Source organism: Sinocyclocheilus anshuiensis, unplaced genomic scaffold, assembly GCF_001515605.1.
Source record: "Sinocyclocheilus anshuiensis isolate Anshui unplaced genomic scaffold, SAMN03320099.WGS_v1.1 scaffold1392, whole genome shotgun sequence".
Classification (NCBI taxonomy): Eukaryota; Metazoa; Chordata; class Actinopteri; order Cypriniformes; family Cyprinidae; genus Sinocyclocheilus; species Sinocyclocheilus anshuiensis.
Window position 1 is genome coordinate 306,712 of NW_015542476.1, and position 16,466 is coordinate 323,177.

General features: G+C 38.2%; 1 protein-coding gene across 3 annotated transcripts in view; it reads left to right on the forward strand.

The window, feature by feature from the left end:
- The window catches only part of LOC107693836 (disabled homolog 2-interacting protein-like), a 171,142-nt gene that overhangs the window by 145,723 nt on the left and 8,953 nt on the right, over positions 1 to 16,466 (forward strand). For 2 of the 3 annotated variants that reach the window (XM_016493360.1, XM_016493361.1), the window contains 6 exons: positions 7,956 to 8,100; positions 10,204 to 10,348; positions 10,686 to 10,922; positions 11,171 to 11,372; positions 13,563 to 13,741; positions 15,401 to 16,289. In XM_016493360.1, coding sequence (XP_016348846.1) covers positions 7,956 to 8,100; positions 10,204 to 10,348; positions 10,686 to 10,922; positions 11,171 to 11,372; positions 13,563 to 13,741; positions 15,401 to 16,289 — 1,797 coding nt within the window. The remainder of the gene's footprint in view (positions 1 to 7,955; positions 8,101 to 10,203; positions 10,349 to 10,685; positions 10,923 to 11,170; positions 11,373 to 13,562; positions 13,742 to 15,400; positions 16,290 to 16,466) is intronic. The other variant, XM_016493359.1, reaches the window with a different exon arrangement.

Sequence of the window (16,466 nt, forward strand, 5' to 3'; positions counted from 1 at the left end):
GAACAAAGGCCTCCTGTAGCGAATCGATGCGGTTTTGTAAGAAAAATATCCATATTCAAAACGTAATAATCACTTTAATGTAGCTTGCACCAACAGTTGTACACAGAAGCAGTTCCGGGAGCATGACGTATGGGGTCAGCGTTGCGCATGCGCCGGTGAGTCTCGTGAAACCCAACGTTTGTTTACAGGATCAAAAGAAGCAAAGTTTCCTTACTTTAGCAAAGGAAAACAAGTCTCCTCTTGGCTTATATCGAAATCCTCCGACATTCTTCTTTACAAATCCTCGTTTTGTACTTCTAATTAGTGACCGTTGTTTTGTTTTGATCTGTCCACTGCGCTTCCGTGTTCGTCACTTCTGAGCAGCGCATGCGCAAAGCTGACCTCATACGTCATCCGCCCGGAACTGCTTCTGTTTACAACAGTGAGCGCAAGCTAGATTCAACTTTGATTCAAGTGATTATTACGTTTTGAATATGGATATTTTTCTTACAAAAACGCATTGATTCGCTACAGGAGGCCTTTGTTCACCCCCCGGAGCCGTGTGAGACACTTTTTTTATGGATGAGTGCTTTTTATTTAACTTCTTTTGGACTGAAGCAATGCAACACCCGCTGACTGCAATGATAGAGCTTGAAAGATCAAAGACAATTTTTAATATAACTCCCACTGGATTCGTCTGAAAGAAGAAAGTCATATACACCTAGGATGCCTCGGGGGTGAGTAAAACACAGCCTAATTTTCATTTTTGGGTGAACTAACCCTTTAAAAATATCAAGATATTTTAGCTATATTGCCCAAGCCTTGTTCTGACTTAAATGAGCATTTCATACAAGGAATGAAGACTCAGTTTAGTACTTTACTTTCCTAACATCATGCCTCTGCCTTAAGTGTATATTCTCAGTGTGATTAAAGCACTCAATTATAGTTGAATAGTAATTTTATAAGCACTTAAAGCAGATGTAGAAGATGTATTTTAGGAGTTCTTTGTTCTACTTCAGCTGGCTTGTCTGTTACTGACAGATGCATAAGTTGACAGAAATTGGACTAAATTAGGTTCAAATGAAGATGAAGCAGACTCGTCTGTGTGGATAATAGAGCTTGTCTGTTTATGTTCCTTTGAAAAGTCTGGACACGGTTAGTTGAGCCACCAAACAGAGCCTGCAGTGACGGATTCACTGGGAAGGACTATCTGACGGAATCTTGACAACCCAATGTCTCTCACTCTGGTAATGCACTCAGTCTGTTAAGATAATGTTGCAGTGGTCACATTAGAGGGTCACTGTATTCCCTTGACTGAACTGAGACCAGTGTGCTCGTGATGTAAAAAAATGGAGAAAAGATATCCCACAGAGACCACGAGCCCAAGAGGACACAATAACACTCATTTATCACTTGTTTGAGTTTCATGTGGGTGTGATTTTTATCGTACATTCTTTTTTTTTCTTTCTCCACCACTAAATAAACTTTGGAAGAAGATTAAACATACAATCAGTTGAGGAGAATTCTATCTCGCTCACTTTGATTCCCACAGTCATGGAAAACCAGGGAAAATGTTTTAAAATTCTGAAATTGTTTTAGCAATGCTCTTTAAAAAATTTCATCAACTAGATACTGTTATGTTAAAAGAATGAACTATCTTGCCACATTCAAATGTCAGGAGGTTTTTTTTTTTTGTCCTACTACAGAAATTTGTGTACTTACGTAAACATCATGTATTTGTATTTAAGTATACCAATGTCTGTAAGTATACAAATATATTTCTTTCTGGTCAAAAGTTTGGTGTCGTAAGATTTTAAAATTGTTTTTGAAAATCTTCAGTGTCACATTATCTATCAAAAATCATTCTAATATGCTGATTTGGTGCTCAAGAACAATGCGCTACTTAATATTTTTGCAGACACTGTGATTTTCAGGATTCTCTGATGAAATATTTATTTATTTATTTATTTTTCAAAGAACAGCATTAGAAACACAAGACGAGAGTCATTATCTGCATTTTCCTTCAGCACCCTTATCTTTACTCTTCCATCACCCTTTCTTTTTTCTTGTTTTCTCCCCATCCTGCCTCTCTCTCCCTCTCTCCATCACCTCTCTATCTCCTTATCTTGTCTTAGACTAATGCTCTGCCATTCTCTCTCTCTATCTCGCTTGGCTGCACTTTAAGGCCGGCTGGCTCTGAAAGGATGTCATTTCTGGTCTGAAGCAGCACATTGCCCTGACAGCTATTACAGAAGTCGTGCTTCGCTGTAGATGTGACATCCACTTCAGCGGGCTCTCCATGCACACACACTTTAACACTTTTCCATGCATCTCAAGAGTTTGAGGTTAGACAAGGTATTAATCTGTTTTTTGATATGATCTAAATGTGATATAATTTCTGTCCCTAATTGCAACACATGTGATTATGCCTGGCAAAAGATGATCACATAGCCTGCCATTTTTGAGACCCAGTATGCAGATGCTGACAAAACACAGGCCTGTAGCAATCATTACATAATCATATGATTACACTTATTTGATGACATCTGAATTGATCCTTGCACAAAACTATAAAGTGCTTACAGACCCCATGAAATCTATATTAAAATGTAGTATTTTAGCCCATATAGTATGCATTTGTTATGAGACTATATAATGAATTGAAATGTTGAAAAAATGTATATGAATATATATATGAAACTGACAGAATTTCTCTTCTGAGAAACGGAGCAAAACCTAAAACCTACACATAATACACAAATAATATGAATAAAATTTTTTATTAAAAAAATACACAAATAATATGAATAAAATTAACATAAATCATAATTATAATATACTTAAAGCCATTTCATAATGAAAGATGTGTATATGTATTAAGTTTACATGTAACATTAACATAACATAACATATGTATAATTAATTACTAGAGGTCGACCGATGTATCGGTTTTGCCGATTAATCGGCACCGATAGTTGATTGCTGGAACAATCGGTTATTGACAAAAATCTATGCCGATAGTTTTCCGGGTTGCGTCCATTGCTGGAGCGGCTGAGAAGGGTCTGCTGTCATTACACAGTGCGAGAGCGGCCTCTAGTGGTTGAAATCACTGACAGCACGTGCTATTTGTTTAGACATGTGATACTGCACGCTGAACAGAGCGGGAAACTTCAGACGCGGATTTAAATGCAGCCGACAGAAAATCCTGCCGCGCCACAGAGCGCCATTCACATAGTTTTCCATTAAATTACATTATATTGGTCCCGAATCGTTGTTAATGTACATAATGAATTGTGTATTGTGCATTTTCAGCAAAACGTTTGTCTTTCTGTGGCTCTAATAAAGTCTGTGTGCTTCATTTATAGAGCTATAATATAGGTCGTGTTTTCTCTTTCCGTTTGCTCCGTTTTTTAAACACCGAACTTCAAACTCATCCATGCCAAATTGTTCATTCTTGAAGTAAACTTGTGTCCGTTTGGTGATTTGAAACACGTCCGCTGCTCGAGTTGAACGCGACGCGTCCGGAGTGTGTGTGATACCGGTGAGTTCTCCTAGACTCAGCACTGCGCTTTTATTTTGATTAGATAATCATCAAGTGTTCAAGAATAGAAGCAGTTAAAGTGTGAGAGTATACATACAATATCCATATGTATATAATTTTAATGCTATGGCCTTTGTGTATATATTTAAAGATGTGCATCTTTAAACATGATCAGTTGAAATTAAATGGTAACACTTTAAAATAAGAGTCCATTTGTAGCATTAAGATTAATGAAAGCTGTGTAAGTATTGTTCCTTGTTAGAGTGCGTTAATTTCAAAATTTACTATTACTATTATTATTATTTTTTTACTACTACTACTACTACTACTAGTATGGTTCAGTACTGTTTTTGTTAATAAAGCACTATTTTTGTTCAGTATCAATTTTAAAACTATCGGTTAATTAATCGGTATCGGCCAGTGTGGTTCAACCTAGCTATCGGTACCGGCAAAATCCACTATCGGTCGACCTCTATTAATTACATATATGTATATAAATTTATGTCTTTAAATCTGTAAATCAGATAATAAATCCTTCGAAATTCGTTTTCTAGTGATGATGAGATGCAGACAGTTTAGCAAGCATAAGAAGGTAAATGTTGAGGACATATTGTTGTATGATTCTTGAAGTGATGTCTGTTTGACCCACTTTAGTCCAACAGCACAACAATCAGTCTTATCTCAGAAAGCACGCTGGATAAAGCTGCCCCCACAGCCTTGCATTTCATTAGCAGAGCATTTCTACATTTTACTGAGGGTCGTGAGCGCACACATAAACACACACATTTGCACCGAACAGAATCATACGCACATACTTGCACACATGCATCTTAATTCAGCACTTCTGTGATATTTGACTTCTCTTTCTCTCACACGTGTGTTACAGCATTCGCTCTCTCACTTGACCCTCCTGCCGTCTGTCTGCTAAATAGCATCTGACCTTCTCTGATCTCTATTTTTTGGAGATGGAGAGGGAGCGAGATAACAGTGTTTCAGCTTACACAAGTAATTATGAAATTGGAGGAAAGGTATTCATCTTTGACATTTAATGATCGCTCCCTTTTGTTTTTCAGTAGGTCATGTTGAATTATTGTGTGTCTGACAGAGTTTAGTGGACATTTCGAGTGTGTGGGAGAGAAAAACTGTTTGGCTACATATAAATGGCTCACGTAGAACACATGGGATTAAATGGTACCCATGCACTCTGTAAGCCCACTTTGGACATTTCACATTTGCAATTAAATAAAGCTAATTATTAATTTGTTCCATCGTCTAGCACTAACGATGAGGGATAGTGATAGATTTAACCTTATATTATCATGAAGAGCATCTTTCTTTTAAGAGCACAAGTCAGCAGCACTACTGTACATGCATTTGTGTATAAAATTAGTTCATTTCCTTAAAAAAAATCTTTATTAATGTTACTTTACATTAATACATTTATGTTTAACCAAGTAGGAAAGGACATAATCTGTTCATCAGCTATTAAACAAATTGTTTAATTGAATTTAATTAATAATTATTAAATGATTTATTATCTTATCTGTGTCAGTCAGAATTTCATTATTACATTGCTAGAAATTTCTGTAGTTCAGCTCTAAAATATTTATTCATAATTCTGTTAACATTTACTCACCCACATGTTCCAAACATGTATATTAAGATATCTTAAAGATGAGTAAAGGATGATAGAATTTTATTTTATTATATATATATATTTATTTTTTTATTTTTTTGGGTGGACTATATTTTCCTATGCATTAATGGCAAAGTCATGGAAAAGCTAAATGGTCAAAGGGTGTAGAAATTCTGTAGCTCTTTTGCAACAAGCTCTGTTTCTCTCTCTCCCTCTTGTTTGTATTGTCGCTCACTCCCTCAGAATATCTTTACAGAACTGAATGAGTCATCTTTTGTCTGTAGATTAGTGTGTGTCTGTGTGTGTGTGTGTGTGTGTGTGTGTGTGTGTGTGTGTGTGTGTGTGTGTGTGTGTGTGTGTGTGTGTGTTTGTGTGTTGTAGTCTTAGAGACCTTAAGTTTTATTTAAGGGCCTTTGATAGCAAGGCCCTTAAATCAATCAATCTATCTATCTATCTATCTATCTATCTATCCATCTATCTATCTATATTCAGAGCTTATGATAGTTTCTAACCCTGAACTCAACCCTCGCACAAAGCACTTTTCTGCATTTTTACATTTTCATTAAAACATTATTTAATATGTTTATTAAGCTCTTTTCCAATGGGGGGCCATTGGCTGCTTCCCACAATGTAGGTGATTTCAAGTTTTACTATCCTTGTGGGGACATTTGGTCCAGACAATGTAGGCAAAACCTCTCTCTTTTTCCCTCCCTCCCTCCCTCCCTCAGCAGAGCACACAAACTTCTGTCTCGGTCAGATGGTTCCTCCTTTATGAGTTTTTGCTTCCAGGGAATGCAGCGAATCCTGCGGGTTTTTATATCTTCTTTTTAATCCCTCCATTCTCTCTTTATCATTTTTTCCTGTGTGCTACAGTTCGTATCTTTCTGTTTTCCTCTGTTCCCCTGTGCAATGGCTTTGCTTTCCTGTGCGCTACCTATTTTTACGCACCAATTTTTTTTGTTTTGTTTTTCTGCTTTCCTTTCCATTTTAGATTTATATTTATGTCTTACTTTGCTTAATGTCTTCTCGCTCTCTCTCTCGTCTCGTTCTGATTAAGGGTGAGCTATAGTCTAGCTGATTAACTCTGACAGTAATGGACAATTTTCTTAATAGTGCCCACTACTGTGTGTGCGTGTAAGGGGAGGATCTCAAGGCTTATGAGATCTTCCTCTGTGTGACTAGTCTAGTTTTTATTTATTTTTTTTTTTCATGATCTGACTCTGCTGATCATACCTTTTATAACTTGACAATTATTATACATTTAATTATTAATTAATGTGGAAACACTTGAATACTGAGGTTTGTTTGTATGCTGCATCCAAATTAACTTTTTGGCAACACCTACCATTTGTGAAAATTTGCAAAGCAATAATATTTTTTACCCTGCATGAAACATAATTTTGCATTATTATTATTATTTAGCTGTCAATTGCAGCATCCTATATGTGCAATCTGTAAAATGGCAGCTCATTTTGTTTCTCATGTTTTTGGTTTAATGGCGCAATGTGAGGATTATGACACATGCTACTGATAGAATTCCATGCAAAAAAAATAATAAATACATTTTCATAGATACACTTACGATTGTAAAATAAGGTAAAAGTTGTTAGAAGATGTGGACAGTCATAGGTTGGAATCCATGCGAAGCATGATGGTAGAGCCACTACTTTAAAATAAGGGTTACCACAATCAAATATTCAGTGTGTGAGTTGTTGGTAATGGATGAATCTGTCCAAGCATATGGATCCATAAAGAAAAAAATAATGAGAATGAGTGCCTTCAGGTTTAGTGTTAAAATTTGACAGCAGGTGTCTGGTCAGGTTGCAGGGTCTCATTTATGTGCCAGGCTTGGTCTTTAATCCCAGTGCAGACCTCTGTTCTTGTCATCATTTCAACCACATAACCCAATGAATCCTAGGTTGAGAGAGAAAGAGATATTGAAAGTAGGGCCCTGTTTAGACATTTAGACGTCACATGCTGCACTGTTAACTTTTAATTATTTATTTATTTTAATGGTTTAATTGTTATACTGTAATGTTTTAACTGAAATGTCCTTGTTGAATCATGCAGACACAGACCCATAATTCAATTTTAAATTTATTCTTGGCATGGGACATGGATTTTAAATGGTCATTATATGTCTTTTTTTTTTTTAGCCAATTGCCTATGTTGGCCAAAACAACACAATAGTGTAGGGAAAAAGAAAAAAACATTATACATTATCTCCACTGAGTCAAATATGATTTGAGGAGAGTGGCTAAAAAAAACAAAGATTAGAGTGGGATACATTTTGTGTGAAAGAGAAGAGAGTTTTGTTACATGAATTATGAGGACATATAGTATGTTCTGTAATGAGAATTATATGATGACAGTTTTTTCACAGACAAAAGGCTTTCAGCCACAGTCTAAATGGAGCCAGTCATGACTCACTGCTGTAAAAAGAGACTGAGACGCACACACACACTGAATCTTATTTGGGACGCTGGGCTGAACTCTGTACGGTGTGCGTGTGCTCACGTCAACAGCGAGTAGACTGATTTTTCTAACTCCCATTTGTTGGTTTTGATAGGCTCCCTGCCAGATAGCTTTGATTGGAGCAGCTTTCACTTCAGCACTAGCATCTCTTTCCTTGTCTCTTTCTTTTCTTTCATGTCCTGACAGACATCAGCGGCACAACCGCTTCGATTACAATGACAGACTCTCCATGCAATCTCTCCATCTACTCTGCTCTCTTTTTCCTTTTTATACTAATAGTGCTCACACATCAGCATGTTTTGTTTTTGTTTTTTTTTGGTATAGGACTTCCTGACAGATCTGATGATGTCGGAGGTGGATCGGTGCGGGGAGAACGAGCACCTGATCTTCAGAGAGAACACGCTGGGCACTAAAGCTATTGAAGAGTACCTCAAACTGGTCGGACAGAAATACCTGCAAGACGCACTGGGTAATATTAAACAGACATTTCCAAAGTTTATTTTGTCCTAAGTTCTCCGTATTCATTTTAGATAAGATTCAACAACCGTGAAAACACACACACACAAACAAACATGCACACACACACCTGGACACTTTTGCTGTTGGCTTACTCTGTGTCCGATAAGGCTTGTGTTTATTAATACCGTCATAGTTTAGGAATAAAATGTCTGGACTAGCAATTTATCTGCAAAACAAAAATACACGCTGCAAATTTCACACCGTATATAAATATCGACTTTGGGCAATCAAATAAGCGAACGTGTAAATGTGAGTGAATACACCAAAGAGAGTGAATCTCTCTTTAGATTTGCATTAAGAAACCATTTGGTGGTGCTGAATAATGTATAGTTGTTTTTCTTAGATAAATGTGACTCGTGAAGTGCTGCTAAATTATTAAATGGTTCACCCCTAAAGACTGACTAAGTCCCTCAGACATCATAGCAAGAGAGGGACAGCAAAGAGAGTGGATTACACCACATGGTTACATAAACAGCACATATGCACCAGGGACGAACCTTTTGGTCATTTCATCTACTCAAGAGGTAGAGTACTTAAGTGCTCTCTTTTTCAGATCGGATTGCAAGATACCCCTGAAATCAATGGCTTAACCTATCACTAAGGCCCTTTTGGTGTATAGTTACTAGTTTTTGAACGATGAGAAATGCTGTGCAAAGTTTGTTGACTTTTTTATGAACATAATAAAAGAATACATTCGTGCAAAACTGGACAGACAGCTAGCACACAAACACACATATGTACACAGACATATGTTAAAATAATGCACAAAAATGTGTACACAGTTACATGATAATCCAATATCCCTAAGGGATTTGTGGTATTACATTTCTGCCATTAAATCTCTCATTGACAAATACTAAAAAGCCATCTATATGAGCTCAGAATGCACAAAACATACATGTTGTATGTTGTATATAATGGTAAATTGGTTTATTTTCAAGATGTGCTTTATTTTTACCATTGAAGAACTCTTGTGTTGCAGCAGATGTTGATGTTGGGCAGAGCAGGAAACATTTGATCTGCTTTTCAGAGTGACATCCAGCATGCTCTTCTGCTGGTGCACCCCACCAAACTGATTAGTTTGGTATTTGTGGCCTTGAATGAGTTTTCTGGCTTCTCCTCTGACCTTTTCAAACAATATGGGGTTTACCGTACAGAACTGCATGTAGTGAGATAATAGTGTGTGACAGTACTGTGATGTCAGCTGTATTCAACTGCTGGAATGGAATCGCTACTTCAACCATTTCCAACAATCATACTTAACTTAGTTATCTGTGTTCCCATTGCTGAAGTTATTTTACATTGTAATAACATTTCCCAATATCCCTGTTTTTACTGTATAACTGATTAAATAAATGCAGCCTTTGTGAGCATAAGAGGCTTACTTCAAAACATTTAAAAAATCTTACTGAACTGTAGTGTTTGTTTTCTGTTGGTCTGAAGTCTTGTAATAATGTGGCCACTGTTAGTCTCTAACAGGAAGATGAAGAACGAGGAGTCCACTTCCATTCTGGATCAGTTGGACGTCCACATGGTTTATGCTACACTAGTTTGATTTTTCCCTGATGCTTTCATGCGCAAACAGAACAGAGGGAAAATCGACCAGTACCTGCTCTGAGTCTCTGTGGAGAGGGATCTGGCTGTGCTGTTTGTTTGGGATCAACAAAAAGTTTATTGTATATTCCCAGGACAGGTTCTTTCATTAGTTCTGAGTCAGAAAACTTCAGAACTTTCACTAGTTGCTTCATAGTGGAAAGAGATTAGAATGGGGACGAGCTCTGGGGTGCTGATTTTCATTCTTGCTAATAATTGTGAGACGGTTCGTTTGAATGAAAGTTGATGGTGGTTCGTACGACAGGTTGCCTTGCTGACATTCAGGAATGCAAGCATTCTTGTGTGAAATATGGAATCATCTCAAGATTAATCAATAGATGACACCATTCTTTATTGATTTCCTGAAAAATACTATTTATGTTGAAAGAACTAGACTTTGCACAGGATGAATTTCAAAACGTCAGTGTCTTTAATGTATTTTCTCTTTCTTCCACTGTAGGTGAGTTCATAAAGGCTCTGTATGAGTCTGATGAGAACTGTGAGGTGGACCCATCCAAATGTTCATCTAGCGATCTAGCTGAACATCAGAGCAACCTCAGGATGTGCTGTGAGCTAGCCTTCTGCAAGATCATTGAGTCTTACCGGTAACTACTATGTGCTGTTGTTGCCAGTGATGCATTTTATTGCTCAGATGTGTTTTTGCTGCTTATTTTCTCAGTTATGTTTCAGTTAGGTATCAGCTTTATCTCAGGTGTTTCTCCTAAAATCAAACTAGAGAGACAATATATGAGTGTAGAGGTATAAAACGAAGCAGGGTAGATAAGCAATAATAATAATAATAATGAATGGGATAAAAGGATAATAAATAATTTGTGAAACCTCTTACCAGTAGGAATAACTGCACTTTTGTCATTTTGTCAGTTTTTTTTTGTTTTTTTTTGGTTTCCACTGAAATTAAATGTTGAACTCTCCACTCAACAGTGTGTTTCCACGGGAACTTAAGGAGGTGTTTGCGTCGTGGAGACAGGAATGTGGTAACCGAGGGCGACCAGATATCAGCGAGCGTCTTATCAGCGCCTCATTATTTTTGCGTTTTCTGTGCCCGGCCATCATGTCGCCTTCTCTCTTCAACTTGACGCAGGAGTACCCAGACGACCGCACTGCACGCACACTCACTCTTATCGCCAAGGTTACGCAGAACCTCGCAAACTTTACCAAGTAAGCATTTCATTTACTCCAGTGTGAGTGTGTGATTGAGTAAGGAGAGAGTGCTTTCATGTTTCATGATGGAGCTGACGAATGAGTTTAGAAATACCTTAGTTTGATAGCTTGTGATGTTGTTATGAGCACAAATACTATTCATAAGAATGAAATGAAATTAATAGATATGATTATAGAGTCATTAGCATGGTTAATTGAGTTATTAAACGCATCAACGAGTCATTCTTATTCCTGCTTTCTGTCAGGTTTGGTAATAAGGAGGAGTACATGTCCTTCATGAATCAGTTCTTGGAGCAGGAGTGGACCAACATGCAGCGCTTCCTGCTGGAGATCTCCAACCCAGAGACCATCTCAAATACTGCAGGCTTCGAGGGCTACATTGACCTGGGCCGTGAGCTCTCCACCTTGCACTCCCTTCTAGCTGAGGTGGTGTCCCAACTGGACCAGGTTAGCCTCTTCACCCTGTAGTTGGCTCCAGTTGATCGTTTTTGTAGTGTAAAGAGTTTCAGCAGGACTGCATTGTGCTGTTTCACTTGAGACCTGCATAAACTGCAAAAATCCTTTTCTAATCAGTATTTTGGAAAAATGTGGGTGGGGGGGACTATATTTCTTACAAAAAAAAGTCCCCAAATTTTTTTTTTTAAATGTTCAATTAAATAATATTTTTAAAATTGAGTATTTTATACACTTGTATAAAGTATAATATTAATATTAGTATTCATATTTAAGAAATGTCATGCGTTTTTGTTCTCAAGTAAGCTTTTGCAGTGATCATTTATTCGCTGATGGTCAGACATTCAGATTTCGCCATGTCTTCAGTGTAGTGTTTGAGGTTGAGTGGTATTGTCTAGTCAGGATAGCATTGTGACGAGGCAGGTCAGCACTTTGAGGCCTCAGAAGGTTCTAAAGTTGTGCTCCAGTTTTCAGCGTTCTTTGAGTAGGAGGACTGATGTGAGCAATTGCCTCCAGGCTGTAACAGTCAGACTTTAAAATCCTTAATTTTGTTGCTTTTAAGGTTCAGACCTTAGAAGATGTGTTCACCATGTGTTTGTTTCTTTATATCTTATTTTATACATATTTTTGGAGGAAATGATCTTCTAACCCTCCTCCTCCTCAAATGCTAAATATAGCCTAGCTTGTGTTTGCCCAGATTTTCCACACTAAGAGAAAACATCCAGTCAAAATGCGTTTAAACAAAGTTGCATTTATCTTCAGCCTGTGCCTGTATGCCGGTACACCACAGACACTGCCTACAGCTATACAAACATTACTAATTAAATTTGTAAATCTTGAATATTCTCATAGCAGCACTTTGTTGAATTATTCAGATCACGTTAGGTGGACATTCTCTGAAAGCTCGTGCCCTCTCAATGTTTGAGTTCTACATGGGAAGTCCATTAGTCCCTAAGGCTGCCACAGACTGATAGTGGTCAGACACAGTTGCCTTCTGGGATCCATGTGCATAAGAACTGTTAATTCTTAAAATAATTTGTAGCCATACATCCATGAACATGTTGTAATTATGAAACATAATTCTTATAAAGCCAGAAAGATTCAGCCAACCAGAATGTCACAGAATCAGCCAATTATCAAATATTTAAATCAGTCAAATTTGAATTTATCTAGGTCTTGTCTGTTCCATTATTTAATGTTTTTGGAAAAGATCAGTCTAAAAAAAACACTGTGCAGAAAGAGTGTCTCTTGCCATGTTTCTTCGTTTTCGTCACATGAATACATGAAGCAAGTTCGTTTCCACCAATTTTAATTGGGGCTCCATAAAGTTGTTATTAAACATAAATTTACACAATACAATGTAGTTCTAGATAAATTATCTTGGTGAGCATTATACACTACTGCTAAAAAGTTGGTAAGATTTTTAAATGTTTTTAAAAGAAGCCTCTTGTGCTCACCAAGCTGCTTTCATTTGATCAAAAATACAATAATTTTGTGAATAATTTTTGCAATTTAAAATAATTTTCTATTTTAATATTTTTTTAAATGTCATTTATTCCTGTGATGGGACAGCTGAATTTCTCTGATCTTCACTGTCACATTTTTTTTAAAGTTCAAAAGAGTGGCATTTATTTGAAATAGAAATAGTAGGTCTTTGCTTTCTTATTTGTTCAATTTTATGCATGTTTTCATTAAATCTTACTGATTCCAAAGTTTTGAACAATAGTGCATATGTGAGGTGTGCAAAAATATATGTCATTAAGTAAGTTTCATTTTACACAACTATTACTCAGAATTCACTCTTGAAAATACTTAAAACAGGACGTTTGCAGCTCAGGCTTTTATAAATCAGTCTGCAGATACAGCTGTCAGTTATGGCTAAACATACTTGGATTCATCTGCCTTGTGTGTGTATCGGTCTATCACTAATGTACTGTAGCGCTTTAGGGGGTAATTAGGCATTGTTGAGTGATGGATACACCATTTACATTTAAATCATTGTCTGATGCTTTTTTATCCAAAACAGCTTATAGTGCAGTGAAGTTATACTATACATTTTATGTTTTATGTTCTGTTGTCTTCTACCTCCATTCTCAGGGGGGCTAAAAGAGAGTTCTGCACAGATATAAGAGATCTTTGGGCTGTGTGTTCATTTTCAATGGGATCTTTCATCTATGTCCTCAGAGTGCTACCTCCAAGCTCGGCCCGTTACCTAGAATACTGAGGGATGTACATGGAGCATTAACAAACCCATTAAATGTACAGATGAGCATTCCTCCTGATCGTGTTCCCTCCCCTCCAACCCCTGGATGCAGCATCTCCAGTGGATTACAAAAGATGGCCATCGACAGCGACTTACCAGGGTAAGCCATGAATCAGATCCACCGCATCAAATTGTTTAAACTGTAACCAATCAGAATCAAATATGTCCATATTTGTACATGGCTGTGCAAAAAAACATGCTGTAGATTTCATGATGAATAGGTATTCTGACAATTCAGCTTCAAGCTCAGTGTTACTTCAGGCAATGACACAAAGCAGTGAAGTACAGCTATATTGCATACGTACTCATCGTTATCTGTCACTTTCAGCCACAAAGACTGTCCTCATTCCTGTTCTTAAGAGTGCGCCCTTACTTTATCCAGCAGACTGCTCTTCTAAAGAGAGCGGCTCATCTTTATCTGTCTAGCTCGCTGCTAATGCCCCACTGACATTTATGAGAACCAGAGAGAATGAGAGGCCTGTAATTGTAGTTCACACACACACACACACACACATTCAGGGAAAGGGAAGATAAATATACTGGGGAATCAAAAGAGATGGAGGCTGCAAGGAGAAAGCATCGAGTGAACCTTGTTGGTTGGTGTCTGGACGGAGATTATCATTAAATAAATTAGCTTTTTTTTTCCACATATCCAGACAATAAACAGTCTGGGTGGAAGTAAAGACAGAAAGAGATGCATAATAACTTTGCATTCTCTCTGATGCTTTATATCTGTCTGGAACTGTCTAGCATGGCATTTATGCATGTTTGAGGAACACGTGTGGGTTATGAAAGGTTTTGTTTCTCAAACACTACACTACTACATTATTAGGGTCTTGTGATTGATATGTTTATAGATAATAGCTCTGTTCCACAACCTGAGCTGCCTAGGTAGGCAGCATTTTAAGACATCTGGTTTATTCCCAATGCTGTTCCAAAAGGTCAGCAGCAAAATGATGCTCATGCTGACTTCTAAGATACCATCTTGGACACCATCACATGCAGATACGGCAATCTTAGAATGCATTGCTGTAATTAAAGTATAAAATTCACAGACTATAAGCTCTCAGTTTAAAAAAAATACAGTTTTACTGCTAGCTATTTTGTGCTTGTTAGATTATAAATGTTTTTATCTTAGCAACATTCTAACCAGTGTTTGGTAACACATATCAACTAACTAGTCAGTTTGGTGGTTTATGGTTCATAAATGTCCTTCAACCAGTTCCATGTCTTAACATTTTTTTAAATGACCAAAAATTAAATTAATTAAATAAATGCTGTTTTGTAAACGAATGTCACTGAGATTTTTTTTTTATTAGCAACATACTAACATCAGCATTGTGAGTCAAGTCTCTCATGCTCTTCACAAAAGGAGTGATGGATGACACACTAAATTGCTGCTTATATAGGGTGTTTCAAATCAGTCCATTAGAAGGCTGTTTCAGCTAGGATGCTGTCTGTGTGTAGACAACAAGGCAGCACACTAGATTTGAACTGAGCTAATGTGTTGTCTTTCTTCTATTAGCTTCTTTTTACCCAACATTTGTGTATGCATGGTATTTCAGAGCTTAGAGTGTTGAGGTGTTAGCTTAGAAGGTTCCATTTCAGCCAGGATGCTGCTTTAATAGGGGAGCTGCCTATGTAGACATCAAGGCAGCAGCAAGATTTGGAACAGAGCAATTTGTGTACTGTTCTCCTATACTGTGCATGTTTAATTATTTAAACTCTGCCTGGTCCTTGTCTCATCTCTTCGCTTTACTAGCCCGATGGACTTCACTCGCCTTCCTTCCCCCACCCCTGAAAACAAAGACCTCTTCTTCGTCACACGCTCTTCTGGCCTCCAGGGCTCCCCTGCCCGCAGCTCTAGCTACTCCGAGACCAATGAACCCGAGCTGGGCCTGGCCAATGGTGGCAAGAGCCTGTCCATGGTAGACCTGCAGGAAGCGGCCAGGGCGTTAGAACCCGTCGCCATCCCGGCAGGGATCACTTCAGAAGGTTTGGGTGAGGGTGCCATGGTTCCCTGGAATGCACGGACTCCCCAAGGCAACGTTGCCGGAGGCCCTACTCTTCACAGGCCAGGTCAGACTCCCACTACCCCAGGAACAGAAGGGGCCCCAGGCAGGCCTACACAGCTCTTGGCCCCGCTATCCTTTCAGAATCCAGTGTACCAGATGGCAGCAGGTTTGCCCGTGTCAGCTAGAGGGAATGCGAGTGTGGATTCTGGGTCGGAGTGTCACAGCTCCGTCAGTTCCCATAGCAATAACGAGGAGGGTCTTGGAGGAACCAAACACACGTTCCTTACCCAGGGAGCTTTGGTGGGGGAGGAGTTTGCAAGGCGTTCAGGAGATTTCTCGAGACGACAGCTATCACTAACTGATGCGCATCATGGAAACCAACCTACGGTTCCACGACAGATCAGCGCTGGTCCTCAGCGGCGGATTGACCAGCCGCCACCACCCACACAGACTGCACCCAGAGGACGAACTCCACCCAACCTATTGAACTCCAGCCCCTACCCACGGCCTCCTAATAACACTGTGATGTCATCATCAGCTGACTGGCCTGGAAGTGGCGCACGGCTTCGACAGCAGAGCTCCTCCTCTAAAGGGGACAGTCCGGAAATGAAGCATCGCGCACCACATAAACAGGTGCGTATATGTTTATAGAGTTAAAAATAGATACTACACAAATTATTCCACATTTGTTTGTTTGGGAATGTTTAAAGTGACCATGAAATAAAAAGTGACCATTCTTATTTTTCAAAGGAGTATTGCCAGTGTTTATTGTAAAAAATGTATCCATGCACATTTTTTTTTTTTTTTTTT